Here is a 17,125-nt window from a genome sequence, read left to right as displayed (position 1 = left end):
ATCATGACAAAAGAAATAAGGGATAGCCTTAACATACCAAAGCCGATTCTCTTGATAATCTCTCTAACGCACGTCTTTTGCGAAGAACGCATAACGGTAGATCGAAGTAGGGAAAAATCCGTATGATATTCTTTAAAAAGATTGCATCGTACTTCCTTAGAATCGCAAAATCCCACGTTGCTAAATATTAAGTAGTCTTGTATGAGATTTGATTGTAGAAAATCACATATACAATTTGTATGAAATTATACACGGTTTTAACAATATACCAGCTCCAACCATTGTCAAATTTGGCTTAACTTTGTGCTAAAATGATGCTTGTAGCTCCTAATCTCAAGGGGGGTAAGCAAGCATTAGCTTGCATGTGCTAAAATGAAGATTTGTATGCAAATCTCGTTCAGAAGATTAAAGAGGGGTGAATCACTTAATGGACACCTTGCTACATAATACATGAGTCACAAATCACTTAATGGACATCTTGCTACATAATACATGAGTCACTTAATGTAGTTTTATGTGGCTGCCACGTTTTGTGTCCAATCTTTATCCAAAGACTTCAATTAATCAACCACTAATTATTAATTAACTAGATAATATCCCATTACCTAATAATTAACCAATTACTCACATAATTAAGAATTATTTCTACTTACTTAAAATACTACTCACTTCTCACATATCTTATACATCCTACTATCATGGTCATGTGGTAACTTGTATGTCACTAGTCCATAAATACCGGATATTTTAGCTCGGACCATATTTTATCCCAACATGTCAAACTTCGACGAAACTCATTTTCTTCGATTCACGTACCCTTTCACCTTCACGAATTTACTTATCACTTATTTGAAATAGCATAATGCTTATAATCTCAAAATAATCTCATTTCCGAACTTACGTGATTAGCTTACGACGAAACTTTAACATACGAAAATGCGAAAGGTAATATCTCATTTCCGAGCATATATCAATTTACTTATGGCGCACTTCCACGTATGAAAACATGGGGTGTAACAAGCCAGGGGATTCCCATAGTTCAAGTGTGAACATGTTTCTCAAGTTGGATCCTCCAGTGTTCACAGGTACTGATCCTGAGGGGGACCCCCAGTATTTTATTGACGAGATGCACAAAACCCTTCGAATTATGCGTGCTACTGAGACAGAGGGGTGGAGTTGTCCTCCTAATGCCTGAAAGGGGTGTCTTGCTCTTGGTTTCAGATATGGGAGGAGTCCCGTGAGAAGGGGAGCCCTCCGGTGAGGTGGAGTGAGTTCACTGATGCCTTTATTGATCATTTCTTGCCTGCCGAGACCAAGGCGGCCCGTGCCGCTGTGTTTGAGAGCTTGAAGCAGCGTAGCATGAATGTGTGTGAGTATCATATGGAGTTCGGGCGCCTGCCCAAGTATGCTATTCACATGTTGCCTACTATGGAGGCTGGAGTGCGACGGTTTGTGTAGGGCCTTAGCCCCTTGGTTATTAGTGAGGTTGGGACAACTGCCTTGAATTCTAATATGAACTATAGGAAGATGGTGGGGTTTCCTCAAGCTACAGAGAACCGTAAACTAAAAAATAGAATGGAGCACGAGGGTAGCAGCAAGGCCCGGTCCACTGGCAACTTTGGTGGTTCTTCAAGTTGTAGTGGTGGTAGGTCGGCATTTAGGGGAGGGTCTTCAAGGCCATGTTGGTCATTCACTCATCCTTCGATGAGAGAACAGCCATCAGGGCTCAGTCAGCAGTAGTGGAGATGTTTCAGGCCCAATCAGGGCAATAGGGGACCCCACCAACAGGGTCGATCTGAAGGGAGATTCCAGCAGCAGCGGAGGCCTCCATGCCCTAATTGTGGGAGGATGAACTTTGGGGCCTGCTTCATAGACCAGTCCTTATGCTATGTATGTGGTTGAGGAGTCACATTCAAAGGGATTGCCGCTCGTCCCTCCAGATCATAGGCAGGGGTGCGGTACAGGCCGCTAGTTCTGTAGCTACTACATCTACAACACCTCCTCCAGCGCGAGGCACCCCAGCACTCACAGGGCGTGGTGCAACTAGGGGTGGTGCACAGAGTTCGGGAGGACCTAGTAGATTTTATGTTATGCGGAGTCTTCAGGATTCGGAGGCTTCTCAAGATGTTGTCACAGGTATATTGACTATGCAATCCAATGTTGTATATGCTCTTATTGATCTCGGTTCCACTTTGTCCTATGTCACTCCTTATGTTGCTATATAATTTGGGATAGAACCGGAATAACTTCATGAGCCGTTCTCTGTATCTACTCCGGTTGACGAGTCTATTGTGGCCGCACGGGTTTATATGGATTGTGTTGTCACGGTGCATGGTTGAGGACACTATGGCCGATCTCATTGAATTGGGGATGGTTGATTTTATTGTAATAATGGGGATGGAATGGCTTTATTCATGTTTTGCAAAGCTTGATTGTCGAACCAGAACCGTTAGGCTTGAATTTTGAAACGAGTCAGTGATTGAATTTCGAAAGGGTAGGTTTATTTCTTACCTTAAGGCCACAAAGATGATCAACAAGGGGTGTATTTACCATTTGGTCCGGGTTACGGACACCGACGCTGAGGCACCTACACTTGAGTTTATACTAGTTGTGAATGAATTTCCGGAGGTCTTTACGGATGATCTCCCTAGGATCCCACCAGACATGGAGATTAATTTTTGGATTGATGTGATGCCAGGCACGCAACCTATATCTATTCCACCTTACATAATGGCACCAATAGAATTGAAGGAACAAAAGGAACATTTAAAGGATTTGTTAGAGAAGGGTTTCATCCGGCCGAGTATGTTGCCATGGGGTGCACCGGTCCTTTTTGTAAAAAGAAATATGGGTCACTGAGAATGTGTATTGACTATCGACAGCTCAACAAAGTCACGATCAAGAATAAGTACCCACTGCCAAGGATAGATGACTTGTTTGACCAATTGCATGGTGCTAAGTATTTCTCCAAGATTGATTTAAGATCCGGGTATCACCAATTAAAGATCAGGGAGTAGGATATTCCAAAAACAGCTTTCACGACCCGGTATGGGCACTTTGAATTTCTAGTAATGTCTTTTGGGCTAACAAATGCCCCGACAGCTTTCATGGATCTTGTGAACCGAGTTGTCAAGTAGTTCCTCGACTCTATTGTGATAGTGTTTATCGACGATATCCTTGTATATTCACGAAGTCGACAGGACCATGCCGATCACCTCAGGGTAGTTCTACAGACTCTACGTCAGCACCAGTTGAAATTTGGCTTGAATTTGTCACATTCTTAGGTCATGTCGTCTCTAGAGAAGGAATTAAGGTTGATCCTCTGAAGATTGCAACTGGGAAGAATTGGCCTAGATCTACAACTCCACAGAGATTTGCAGTTTCTTGGGCTTAGACGGGTATTACAGAAAATTTGTGGAGGGATTCTCTACTCTTACCTCTCTGTTGACTAAACTGATGTAGAAGGCGGTTAAGTTCTAATGGGCAGATGCTTGTGAAAGGACCTTCAAAGAGTTGAAATCAAGATTAACTACGGCACCGGTGTTGACCCTACCAGAGGGTACAAATGGGTTTGTGGTATATTGTGATGCTTCAAGGATCGGACTTGGGTGTGTATTAATTAAACATGGCAAGCTAATAGCTTATGTTTATGTGTAACTCAAGAATCATGAAAAGAACTATCCAACACATGACTTAGAGCTTGCGGTGGTGGTATTTGCAATGAAAATTTGGCGTCATTATTTGTGAGGCATCCCGTGCCGCCGAGTTTGAGAGTCTAAAACAAGGTAGCATGAGTGTGTATGAGTATCATATGAGGTTCGCACGTATGTCCAAGTATGCCATCTACATGTGGCCCACTATGGAGGCTAGAGTGCGCAAGTTTATGCAGGGCCTTAGTCCCTTGGTTATTAATGGGTCCGCCACAATTGCCTTGAATTCGGATATGAACTATGGAAAGATGGTGGCATTCGCTCAAGCCACAGAGACCCGCAAATTGAAGAATAGAATGGAGCGATAAGGTAGCAACAAGGCCCGGTCAGCAGGCAACTTTAGTGGTACTTTTGGTGGTGGTGGTGGCAGGTCTATGTTTATGGGAAGGTCGTCAGGGTCATCCCAGTCCTTTGCTCAATATTCGGTTAATGCACAGCCATCGGGGCACAGTCAGCTGTAGTGGAGCCATTTTAGGCCAAGCCAGGTCAATAGGGGATCCTACCTGCAAGGTCGGCTTGGTGGTAGATTTCAGCAGCAACAGAGGCCCCCATGCCCTAGGTGTGTGAAGATGCACTTTGGGGCCTGCTTCATGGACCAGCCCAAATGTTACGGGTGTGGTATGAGGGGTCACATTTAGAGGGATTGTCGTTCGTCCTCCCAGAGCATGGGCAGGGGTGCAGCACAGCTAGCCAGTTCTGCAACTACTACATCCGCAACACCTCCTTCAGCTCGAGGCACCCCAGCACCCATAGGGCATGGTGCATCTAGGGGTGGTACACAGAATTCAGGAGGACCCAGCCGTTTCTATGCTATGAAGGGTCGCCATAGTTTAGAGGCTTCTCCAGATGTTGTTACAGGTATATTATCTATCCAATCTCATGATGTGTATGCTCTTATTGATCCCGGTTCCACTTTGTCCTATGTCACTCCCTATGTTGCCATGGAATGTGGGATAGAACCGGAACAACTTCATGAGTCGTTCATGGTATCTACTCTGGTTGGTGAGTCTATTATGGCCGTGTGGGTTTATAGGGATTGTGTTGTCACGGTACGTGGTTGGGACACCATGGCCAATCTCATTGAATTGGGGATGGTGGAATTTGATGTAATAATAGGGATGGACTGGCTTTATCCATGTTTTGCCAAGCTTGATTGCCGAACTAGGACCATTAGGTTCGATTTTCCAAATGAGCCAATTGTTGAATGGAAGGGGGATGATGTGGTGCCGAAAGATAGGTTTATTTCTTACCTTAAGGTCACGAAGTTAATCAACAAGGGGTGTATTGACCATTTGGTCTGGGTTACAGACATTGATGCTGAGGCACCTACACTTGAGTTTGTGCCTGTTGTGAATGAAATTCTGGAAGTCTTTCCTGATGAGCTCCCTGGGATTCCACGAGACAGGGAGATTGATTTTGGGATTGATATGATGACAGACACGCAACCTATATCCATTCCGCCCTATAGAATAGCACCGGAAGAATTGAAGGAACTAAAGGAGCAGTTGAAGGACTTGTTAGAAAAGGGCTTTATCCGGCCGAGTGTGTCGCGCGTAGGGGCGCACCGGTTCTGTTTGCAAGAAAAAAGGATGGGTCAATGAGAATGTGTATTGACTATCGACAGCTCAACAAAGTCAAGATTAAAAATAAGTACCCACTGCCAAGGATAGATGACTTGTTTGATCAATTGCAAGTTGCTAAGTATTTCTCCAAAATAGATTTAAGATCCGGGTATCATCAATTAAAGATCAGGGAGCAGAATATTCCGAAAACATCCTTCAGAACCCAGTATGGGCACTTTAAATTTCTGGTAATGTCTTTTGGGCTAACAAATGACCTGACATGGATCTTATGAACCGAGTTTCAAGCTGTTCCTTAACTCTTTTGTGATAGTGTTTATTGACGGTATCCTTGTATATTCACGAAGTCGAGAGGACCATGCCGATCACCTCAGGGTAGTTGTACAGAATCTACGTCAGCACCAGTTGTATGCTAAGTTTTTGAAATGTGAATTTTGGCTTGAATCTATCATATTCTTGGGTCATTGTCATGCCCCAAACTCGGGAGTGCGAACGTCTCTCAACCGAGTGAACCCAGCCGAGCAAGCCTATTATATTTTCTTGTACCCAAACTCATTTATGTAATAATAGGAGATGTACTCCATTAATCAAACACTGAAAAGATTTCATTAACAAACTTCCATTTTATTCCCATTAGCAGCTTCATTCATAATTTCAAAAATATTACGAGTTTATAGAATTAATGAAAACAATGTTTGCCAAATACAAACATTTTTAATTCAATTCCCAACATCAAACACCATCCATAACCTGTCTACGGAGCCTCTAAGTACAACAGAAGAGAAATATGGAAAAGCCGGCAACAAGGCCCCGGCTATATCTCAAAACACAAAGTACATGAGAAATAAAAGATACATGACCCCGAAATGATGTGGGACTCACCAAGTCAGCTGGGAAGAGAGAGTACCGCTATCACTAATGAATGCCGCTTGTTGTGGAACAACCTGCATCTATTAAAGATGCAGCGCCCCTGACAAAAGGGACGTTAGTACCATCGAATAGCACTAGTATGTAAAGCTAAAAGTCCTCTTTCAAAATAAAATGACCATATCAGAAAAGAAAACAGCAAGTCACAATCAACAATATCCAAATGCCCAATTGAAACATTATAATTTTCAAAATACGAAAATAATATATATTTTTTGTTGGGAGATCATTAGAACCAATATACCACCGTCTTTGTTAGCACGGAGTCCGATCACGCCCAATAGGCTAGGCCATCTCCCCACAAACAATGTGGTTTGACATGTGATGCTAAAGAAAGTTATTACGAAGAGTAGTACCACCATGTGCGCAACATGGCGTCTGATCTCCACCCGATCAGCTAGGCCGTCTTCCCATATATGCCGTGTGGGTTGACTTTTTCAATTCACAGCTATTACTAGTTTCATTCCAATTAAGGAAAATAATCACAATTTCACCAATATTTCCATTTCATCCCAAATAAGGGGAATAATCACAATCCACCCCTATACCAGCACGTGTAGTTTAAGGTGTGGGTCTTATGACCCACCCTTCCTCTGTTTTGCTAATGATACTCCCAAAAATATTTTTGAATTGATTTGCACACAAAGGTAACATAAATACAATTGTATTCACATCAACATCTTTCACATTGTATAAATTCTCATTAGTATTTCCAGTCACTCACAACAATAATATTTCCTTGGCTCATTTGGCCATTCACAAGATTTTTTATTCCTGGCACGGTTACCGTATTTCATATTCCACACTTTCACCTCTTACAATTTCAAACATCACCATCAAATATCAACATATCGAATATTTCAGCAATCATATACCTCAAATTCATTAGTAATGGAAACATTAAACACAAGAGGTTTCTTCCCAAAGAATGGGGCATACCGACCAGCAATAGAAACATACCTCAAAATCATAAACAATCAATACACCATTTATTCTTGCAATACTCTTTCCCAGAAATGACAATATACAATTTCATTACCTAAGCATGTAAGAACTCGAATCACACTGGATATATTCATAAAGCAAAGTATTAGTTAAAACAGCCACTTATGGGCATGATATGAGTACAAAAGCTTTTGGGCAATTCTATTTTCGAAATCATTTTTAAACAGTTGAGTTGAGGCTCATTCCATATTCTTTATTACATCCTCTAATTTCATTGGCACTACTAGCCACAATCATAACTTAAATTCTTGGCACGTTGGCCACACTCTATATCCCCAATTCACTTATATCATTTTCAAGCATCTTTATAAATTATCAATGACAAGACATTTTCAATCAAGTTTTTCTCACACAATTTGGCATACTAGCTTTCATTTGAAACACGACTCAAAGCCATAATATTTTAATATGCAACCCATACTTTGAACATATATCTGTCGACATAAGGCTCATTTGGAATAGACAAGTTTATAGGGGATAACACGGAATATAGAAATTAGGAATCTTGAGCCAACCATACTTGAACTTACCGAAACATTATGGAATTCGATTCTAAGAGAGAAAGTTTAGCCAACATACATAAAATTCGTCACTTAATGATACTACAATGATCTACTACACTAAGCATCTTCAATATACAATATTAACATCCAATGGGACCATCATTAGTAATAAATTTCATAGTTTAGGCCATTTAGACACTTTATCAAACACATAGTAGGCATAAATCTCTACATCTCATAGCCATAGAATTGGTTCATCCAACTACCACCATTTATCAATAATTTATCCTACCATCATTCTTGAACATTTTATAACTTCCAACATCACATGCATGACCACCCATCCACACCCAACCAACAAAATTTCATCAAATAATTACCTTTCAATATCTACAATGGTTATGTATTTAAATTGGGAAATTAGGGCTTCCAATCACCATCCCATGAGTCCAAATCCTTAATTCTTACTCATATTCCCATAATATATCCATGCATCTAAGTCTAAGGGTGTAGGATTACCTTTTGGAAGATATCTTGCAAAACCCTTTATTTGAGTTCTTGAAGAAATTTCTTGTCTAAAGATTCCATGTGTAAATTTCATCAACACTAGTGTAGAAATGATGGAATTTCACACCAAGATAATGGGGATTGCTTACCTTGAATAAGAGAGGAGTTAGTGGTCTTGAGAGAGGGGAGAAGAGCTCCAAAATCCTTCCAAGTGGAGTGGGGGAAATATACCCCAAGCTGAGTACTTAAAAGAAAAGCTTCAGGTGGGGGTAGTATGCCAGCGCCAACGCCAAATGCATATACTTAAGTGGTTTTCAAAGTTGCTGAGGGGGCTGGCGTGCTACAATCCGCACGTTGCACTGTCCCTAGCATGCTCCCAGTTATTTTATTTTTCCATTTCTTGCTTCTACACTCACCGTCAATTGATACCTTGTTATGATGTAGACCCGAATTGACTTCCAAACCTTCATATAAGTATGAAACCATGCTTACATAATAACATTCTTTCCATTTAATATATCCAACTTGTTACACACAAATTGTTCCCATTCACAAAACTCCTTAATATGTTCCAACACAAATTAAACATATATTTTCATTTCAAAATGATGTGGTTTTATCCCATAGGTCTCCTTTAATACTCCAATACCGTTATTCCCAAATACCACTGGCGTATTTTTTTAAATCTTAAATCATTAAAAAAATTTAACGGGGCCTTACATTCTTCCCCGCTTAGGATTATTCATCCTCGAATGAGAGTCAAGATCCGCCATTAGCATCCAATGTGACCCAACTGTTTCTTCACACACCAGCAGTTCGAAATTTCTACTAACTCCTTAAATTTCCAAAACTTTTTGCCAGAGTCTCCCCTGTAATTTGGCCTATCCACCTGCTATAGAATCCCAAAAACAGTTCTAACAATACGTTCACAACTCAACAAGCATCACAATATACGTCAATAAAATCAATCTTAATATTACGGGCATTACATTACCAACAGTAGTATTTGGACATGAACTGCACATTTTTAAATAATAACACATAGAAAGTACCTTTTGAACCACAACTATTTTTCTATACAAACAAGTGAGAATATTTTTTTTCCACAATAATTTCGGCTTCTGAGGCGACGTCCTCGACACACAAACTTGGCCATAGCACTTGACGGAGGCAATCTCAACTTCTGGACTTATTTAACAAAGTTGACAATTAGGTACCTTTCATAAGCCAATTACCCATTAAATTTACCTTCGATAGCTTCCACCAGAATGATAGACAAAGGACTTCTAACTACCTTCTCGGACATAGAAACATGAAACATCAGGTGCTTAGAGGACAACGACGGGGAGACATCATACTCATAATTTGGCCTATCTCCTTCAAGACTCCATAAGGCCAAATGTGCACTTCACCTACCTTACCTTTATTAGCAATTCACATAATATCTTCGAGGATAAAAACTTGAAAATAACCCATTTGCTTCCTTCAACTCATAATCCCAATGTCGAACACTCAAATTAAACCTTTGGCGACCTTTAGTAATTATTAAATGATGCACTAGAATGAATGTGACCATAGAGTTTCCTACCCATTATGTTTGATCATGGAATGATGCTTCTTCTTTGACATGTTTGAACCTTAACCCCCATAGATTTACTATACATAGAACAACGGGGTTCAAGATTGGGCTGGAATTATTCAAGAATCCATCAATGTGCTAAGCAGAGTATTTCAGGAGATTGTATCCTAAGGGACATGAAGATTACTACTGACAATGCATGGTCAATCATTGTGATGACATCATTGATTCGACAAATGAGGCATAGAGTTAACTAGTATATCGGCAATAGAAATCCTTAAGGAGGAATAGTCAAGTACGTGACACCAGTTGCCTACTTGAGTGTAGGGCAAAATCAGTTCAACTCTAAATGAGGATATTCTGGCACCCTGAATGTGATAGAGGTTTCAAAAATACATGAAGTTGGATTACACTCCTAACATTAGCTGACACAAGGAATCTATGCCACAAGCCCATGAGGATGAAAAAAAGAAGTTGAACACTTATGAGATTATTATCATTCAAACAGCTTAACCCTTTCCTATAGTTGATCCTATATGAGAGGACTAAAGATACGACAAACTTGTCTTTCAAATCAATATACCCGTGATGTGTGACAAAACCTGAAACATCTATTCTGAACCTTTCATGAGTGAAACCATACAGCCAGGAAATCTTAATATTAGGATGAAATCATGTACTGGTTAGAGAGAATGAATAGTTTGCTATGAGCTAGATGTGTTTCTTCCATAATAATTTTCAAGCTGCAATACCAGGCCACTTTATGGGCAACTACAATACTAGGATCAAAGAGAGCTACTTACTACGGAATGATCTAAGTGGAACTGAGAGTCATACTGAGATGGGCAAACAAAAGATCTTCATTTGACGACTTCACAAAAATTTTAAAATTCTCAGAAACTTTGTGCGGACAAGTGACCCCTTTCAATTGACATATACACACATGATGGGTGCTGAGATATGCTCTCATGCTACTAGACAGTGAAAAGGTTTCATAATAATACTCACAAAGGAGTAGAGTGAGTGTTCAAACCATATGAGCCATATACACCGGAGAGAAAAAAAGTGACTCAAGAAGGATCGCAACACTGGGCTACTTTACATTGAACTTGACACCACATAGGTAAACTTTACGACGGTGCATGCATAAGAACAAGTGAGAAGATATTATCCATTTGAATAAAAAGGTTCTGTAAGAAATTCATCAAGTATAGTTCTTTGTTGAGAATTTAGGGAAGCAAGTGGGAAGTATTAACCTAGGGTTGCGACTCAATTCAAAGAAATCATTATAGGACTCAATTCCTTAAGAGGTTGTAAGTAAGATAATTGTGATAAAGAGGCTTCACGAATGATATATCTCGTTCAAAGAGTAGATACATACAATGTTTTGTGATTCAAATTGTTGTTAAGACCATATTTTTGTGGGATATCAATATAGATGTTCATTTAGAACAAGGAAAAGTATGTGGTGTTCATAATGAAGTACTAAGGAGTGACTTGCTTGGTAACTTTAGAATAACGGGGCAGTGCCTTAATTGATGCCCCTCAACTCCACATTCGTAACATACATTGGTACCATAGTGACATACCCCTGAATGACATCTCCTACCCTCTTTTGCTTCTTAGGTGCTCGCACCACATGATCCGGTGGTGCGGTGACATTGATAGGAACAATGACACTTCGCTTAGCAACAAGTTCTTCCAATCCTTCCACGGCTCGACACATTCCTCCCAACGAACCCTTGTGTAATCTCCCCCAGATTCAATTGCAGGGTCATTCCCTCTTTGCTGCTTCGAACTCGTAGATTACTCATCTAGGAAAATGAGACATGACGAGGAAATTAGCTCCCTATCTTGAGCTCTATCGCACGATTTGGAGTATCAAAGAAGGGTGTTATTCCTTAATTCCCAAATACCCCCCTAATTATAGATGTGGTCGACAATACACCGATAAGAAGGGCTCTACTAGACACTTTAAATCCTTAGGCTCTGATACCAAGTTTGTCACGCCCCAAACTCGGGGAGAGCGACCAGAGCTCCACCGAGTGAACCCGGCCGAGCAAGCCTGTTAGATTTTCTTCTACCCAAACTCATTCATGAAATAACAGGAGATGCACTCCATTAATCAAACACTGAAAAGATTTCATTAACAAACTTCCATTTTATTCCCATTAGCAGCTTCATTCTTAATTTTCAAAATATTACGAGTTTATAGAATTAATGAAAAATATGTTTTCCAAATAAAAATATCAAACACCACCCACAACATGTCTACGGAGCCTCTAAGTACAACAGAAGAGAAAAATGGAAAAGCCGGCAATAAGGCCCGAGCTATACCTCAAAACACAAAGTATATGAGAAATAAATGATACATGACCCCGAAATGATGTGGGGCTCACCAAGTCAGCTGGGAAGAGAGAGTATTGCTATCACTGATCAATGCCGCCTGTTGTGGAACCACCTGCATCCATTAAAGATGCAGCGCCCCCGGCAAAAGGGAAGTTAGTACCGTCAAATAGCACTAGTATGTAAAGCTAAAAGTCCTCTGTCAAAATAGAATGACCATATAAGAAAAGGAAAACCATAAAAACAGCAAGTCACAATCAACAATATCAAAAAGCCCAATTGAAACATTATAATTTTCAAAATACAAAAATAATATATATTTTTGGTTGGGAGATAATTAACACCGATATACCACCATCTTTGTCAGCACGAAGTCCGATCACGCCCGATCGGCTAGGCCATCTCCCCGCGAACAATGTGGTTTGACCTCTGATGCGAAAGAAAGTTATTACCAAGAGTAGTACCACCAGGTGCGCAACATGGTGTCCGATCTCTACCTGATCAGCTAGGCCGCCTTCCCATATATGCTGTGTGGGTTGACTTTTCCAATTCACAGCTATTACTAGTTTCATCCCAATTAAGGGGAATAATCACAATTTCACCAATAATTCAATTTCATCCCAAATAAGAGGAATAATCACAATCCACCCCTACACCGGCTCGTGTAGTTTTAGGTGTGGGTCTTATGACCCACCCTTCCTCGGTTTTGCTAATGATACTCCCAAAAATATTTTTGATTTGATTTGAACACAAAGGTAACATAAATACAATTGTACTCACCTTAACATCTTTCACATTGTATAAATTCTCATTAGTATTTCCAGTCACTCACAACAACAATATTTTCTTGGGTTATTTGACTATTCACAAGATTCTTTATTCCTAGCACGGTGGTCGTATTTCATATTCCACACTTTCACCTCTTACAATTTCAAAGATCACCATCAAATATCAACATATCGAATATTTCAGCAATCATATACCTCAAATTCATTAGTAATGAAAACATTAAACACAAGAGGTTTCTTCCCAAAGAATGGGGCATACCGACCAGCAATAGAAACACACCTCAAAATTATAAACAATCAATACACTATTTATTCTTGCGGTACTCTTTCTCAGAAATGACAATATACAATTTCAGCACTTGAGTATGCAATAACTCGAATCACACTGGATATATTCATAAAGCAAAGCATTAGTTAAAACAGCCACTTATGGGCATGAATTGAGTACAAAAGCTTTTAGGCAATTCTATTTTCGAAATCATTTTTAAACAGTTCGGTCGAGGCTCATTCAATATTCGTTATCACATCCTCTCATTTCATTGGCACTACTAGCCACAATCATAACTTAAATTCTTGGCACGTTGGCTACACTCTATATCCCCAATTCAATTATTTCATTTTCAAGCATCTTTATAGATTATCAACAATAAGACATTTTCAATCAAGACTTTAGGTACACATATGAGCAATTATGAGTCTTAAGCATATCACGTTTTTCTCACACAATTTGACATACTAGCTTTCATTTGAAACACGACTCAAAGCCATACCATTTTAATATGCAACCCACACTTTGAACATATATCTTTCGACATAAGGCTCATTCAGAATAGACAATTTTATAGGGGATAACCCGAAAAATAGAAATTAGGAATCTTGACCCAACCATACTTGAACTTACGGAAACATTATGGAATTTAATTCTAAGAGAGAAAGTTTAGCCAACATACCTAAAATTCATCCCTTAATGATACTACGATGATCCACTACACTAAGCAACTTCAATCTACAATATTAACATCCAATGGGACCATTATTAGTAACCAATTCCATAGTTTAGGCTATTTAGACACTTTATCAAACACATAGTAGGCATAAATCTCTACATCTCATAGCCATAGAATTGGTTCATCCAACAACCATCATTTACCAATAATTTATCCCACCATCATTCTTGAACATTTTATAACTTCCAACATCACATGCATGACCATCCATCCACACCCAACCAACAAAATTTAATCAAATAATTATATTTCAATCTCTTCAATGGTTATGTATTTAAATTGAGAAATTATGGCTTCCAATCACCGTCCCATGAGTCCCAATACTTAATTCATACTCATATTCCAATAATAAATTCATGCATTTAAGTATAAGTGTGTAGGATTACCTTTTGGAAGATATCTTGCAAAACCCTCCCTTTGAGTTCTTGAAGAAGTTTCTTGAAAATCTAAAAGAATTTATCAACACTAGTGTAGAAATTATGGAATTTCACACCAAGATAATGGGGATTGCTTACCTTGAAGAAGAGAGGAGTTGGTGGTCTTGAGAGAGTGGAGAAGAGCTTCAAAATCCATCCAAGTGGAATGGGGGAAATGAACCCCCAAGGTGAGTACTTAAAAGGAAAGCTTCGGGTGGGGGTAGTGGGCCAGCGCCAAATGCCTATACTTCACTGGTTTTCAAAGTTGCTGAGGGGGATGGAGTGCCACAATCCGCACATTGCACTGTCCATAGCACGCTCCTAGTTATTTTCTTTTTCCATTTCTTGCTTCTACAATCACCCTCAATTAATACCTTGTTATGATATAGACCCGAATTGACTTCCAAACCTTCATATAAGTATGAAACTATGTTTACATAATAACATTCTTTCTATTTAATGCATCCAACTTGTTACACACAATTTTTTCCCATTCACAAAACTCCTTAATATGTTCCAACACACCTTAAACATATATTTTCATTTCAAAATGATGTGGTTCTATCCCATAGGTCTCCTTTAATACTCAAATACGTTATTCCCAAATACCACTGATGCATTTTTTTGAGGCCTTACAGTCATGTCGTCTCCAGAGAAGGAATTAAGGTTGATCCTCAAAAGATTGCAGTTGTGAAGAATTGGCCTAGACCTATAACTCCAACAAAGATTCATAGTTTCTTGGGCTTAGTCGGGTATTACAGGAAATTTGTGGAGCGGTTCTCCACTCTTGGCTCTCCATTGATTAAATTGACGCAGAAGATAGCTAAGTTCCAATGGTCAGATGCTTGTGAAAGGAGCTTCCAAGAGTTGATATCAAGATTAACTGCGACACCGGTGTTGACCCTACTAGAGGGTACAAATGGGTTTGTGGTATATTGTGATGCTTCGAGGATCGGACTTGGGTGTGAATTAATGCAACATGGCAAGGTAATAACTTTTGCTTATATGCAGCTCAAGAATCATGAGAAGAACTATCCAACACATGACTTAGAGCTTGCGGCGGTGGTATTTGCATTGAAGATTTGGCGTCATTATTTGTATGGGGTCCATGTGGATATATTCATGTACCATAAGAGCCTTAAATATATTTTCAAGCAAAAAGAATTGACTCTAAGACAGAGAAGACAGCTTGAGATACTCAAAGATTACGGCATCGATATTCTATAGATCCGGGGAAGGCTAATGTTGTGTCGGATGCTCTTAGCTATAAATCTATGGGTAGTTTAGCTCACTTGGAGGCATATCAGATGCCATTAGCCAAGGAGGTTCATTGGTTGGCTAGTTTGGTAGTTTGTTTGTGGACTCTAGTGAAGGAGGGGTAATTGTGCAAAACATGGCTGAATTATCGCTGGTTTTGGAAGTCAAGGAGAAACAGTACGACGATCCATTGTTGGTACAATTGAAGGAAGGGATTCATAAACATAAGACTATGGCTTTTTCTCTTGACATGGATGATGGTACGCTAAGGTACCAAGAGCGGCTATGTGTTTCAAATGTGGATGGTCTCCGGGAAAGAATCATGGCCGAGGCTCACACTTCTAGGTATTCCGTGCACCCGGGCTCTACAAAGATGTATCATGATCTTAATGAAGTCTACTGGTGGAATGATATGAAGTGGAATGTAGCGAACTTCGTGACAAGATGTCCAAATTGTCCGCAAGTGAAGGCCAAATACCAAAGGCCCGGTGTGTTGGTAGAGAACATAGAAATTCCGATATGGAAATAGGAGATGATCAATATAGACTTTGTGGTAGTACTACCTCGCACTCCTCACAAGTTTGACTCGATTTGGGTGATTATGGACCGAATCACTAAATCAACGCACTTCTTACCTGTTAAGGCTACCGACACAGCGGAACAATATGCTCAGTTATATATCAAGGAAATAGTTAGACTGCATGGCACTCCAGTGTCTATCATTTCTGATCGGGGGGCACAGTTCAAAGCTAATATTTGGAAGACATTTCAGCAAGGATTGGGTACTTAGGTGAATCGTAGTACAGATTTCCATCCACAGACCGACGGGCAAGCAGAACGAACCATTCAGATGCTTGAAGATATGTTGCGTACTTGTGTTCTTGACTTCAAAGGTAGCTGGGATGATCATTTGTTGCTCGTAGAATTTTCCTACAACAACAGTTATCATGCTAGTATTTAGATGGCACCGTTCGAGGCTTTATATTGTAGGAGATGTAGATCTCCCATTGGGTCGTTCGAGATTTGGGAAGCAGAGTTGATAGGGCTAGACCTCATGCATCAGGCTGTGGATAAGGTAAATATTATTAATGAATGGTTGAAAACTACCTAGAGTCGTCAGAAGTCCTATTCAGATATTTGTCGTAGGGATTTGGAGTTACAAGAGGATGACTGGGTATTCTTGAAGGTTTCCCCCATGAAGGGGGTGATGCGGTTTGGTAAGAAGAGAAAATTGAGTACGAGGTATGTCGGACCGTACAGTATCCTTCAGAGGATCGGTTAGGTGGTTTATAGGCTAGAACTACCTCCAGAGATGTCTTTGGTGCACCCGGTGTTTCATGTATCCATATTGAAGAAGGTGGTTGGAGATACGTCGCTTATTGTTCCAGTTGAGACTATTAAGGTTAATGAAGAATTGACTTATAAAGAAATTCTAGTTGCCATTCTTGATAGGCAAGTTCGAAAGTTGAGAAATAAAGAGATTGCCTCCGTGAAAGTGCA

The 17,125-nt window shown here is 39.8% G+C and overlaps 2 protein-coding genes across 2 annotated transcripts in view; one reads left to right on the top strand and one right to left on the bottom strand.

The window, feature by feature from the left end:
* Positions 1–17,125, bottom strand: part of LOC104089309 (F-box protein CPR1-like) — a 169,646-nt gene that overhangs the window by 37,308 nt on the left and 115,213 nt on the right. The gene's annotated exons all lie outside the window — the stretch shown is intronic.
* On the top strand, positions 1,007–1,740 carry LOC138910272 (uncharacterized). Its single transcript, XM_070201502.1, has 3 exons — positions 1,007–1,075; positions 1,222–1,448; positions 1,524–1,740. The coding sequence occupies exons 1-3, from the start codon at positions 1,007–1,009 to the stop codon at positions 1,738–1,740; spliced, it is 513 nt and encodes a 170-aa protein (XP_070057603.1).

This window comes from Nicotiana tomentosiformis, chromosome 1 (assembly GCF_000390325.3).
Source record: "Nicotiana tomentosiformis chromosome 1, ASM39032v3, whole genome shotgun sequence".
Taxonomy (NCBI): Eukaryota; Viridiplantae; Streptophyta; class Magnoliopsida; order Solanales; family Solanaceae; genus Nicotiana; species Nicotiana tomentosiformis.
This window is presented reverse-complemented; position numbering and strand designations above follow the sequence as displayed.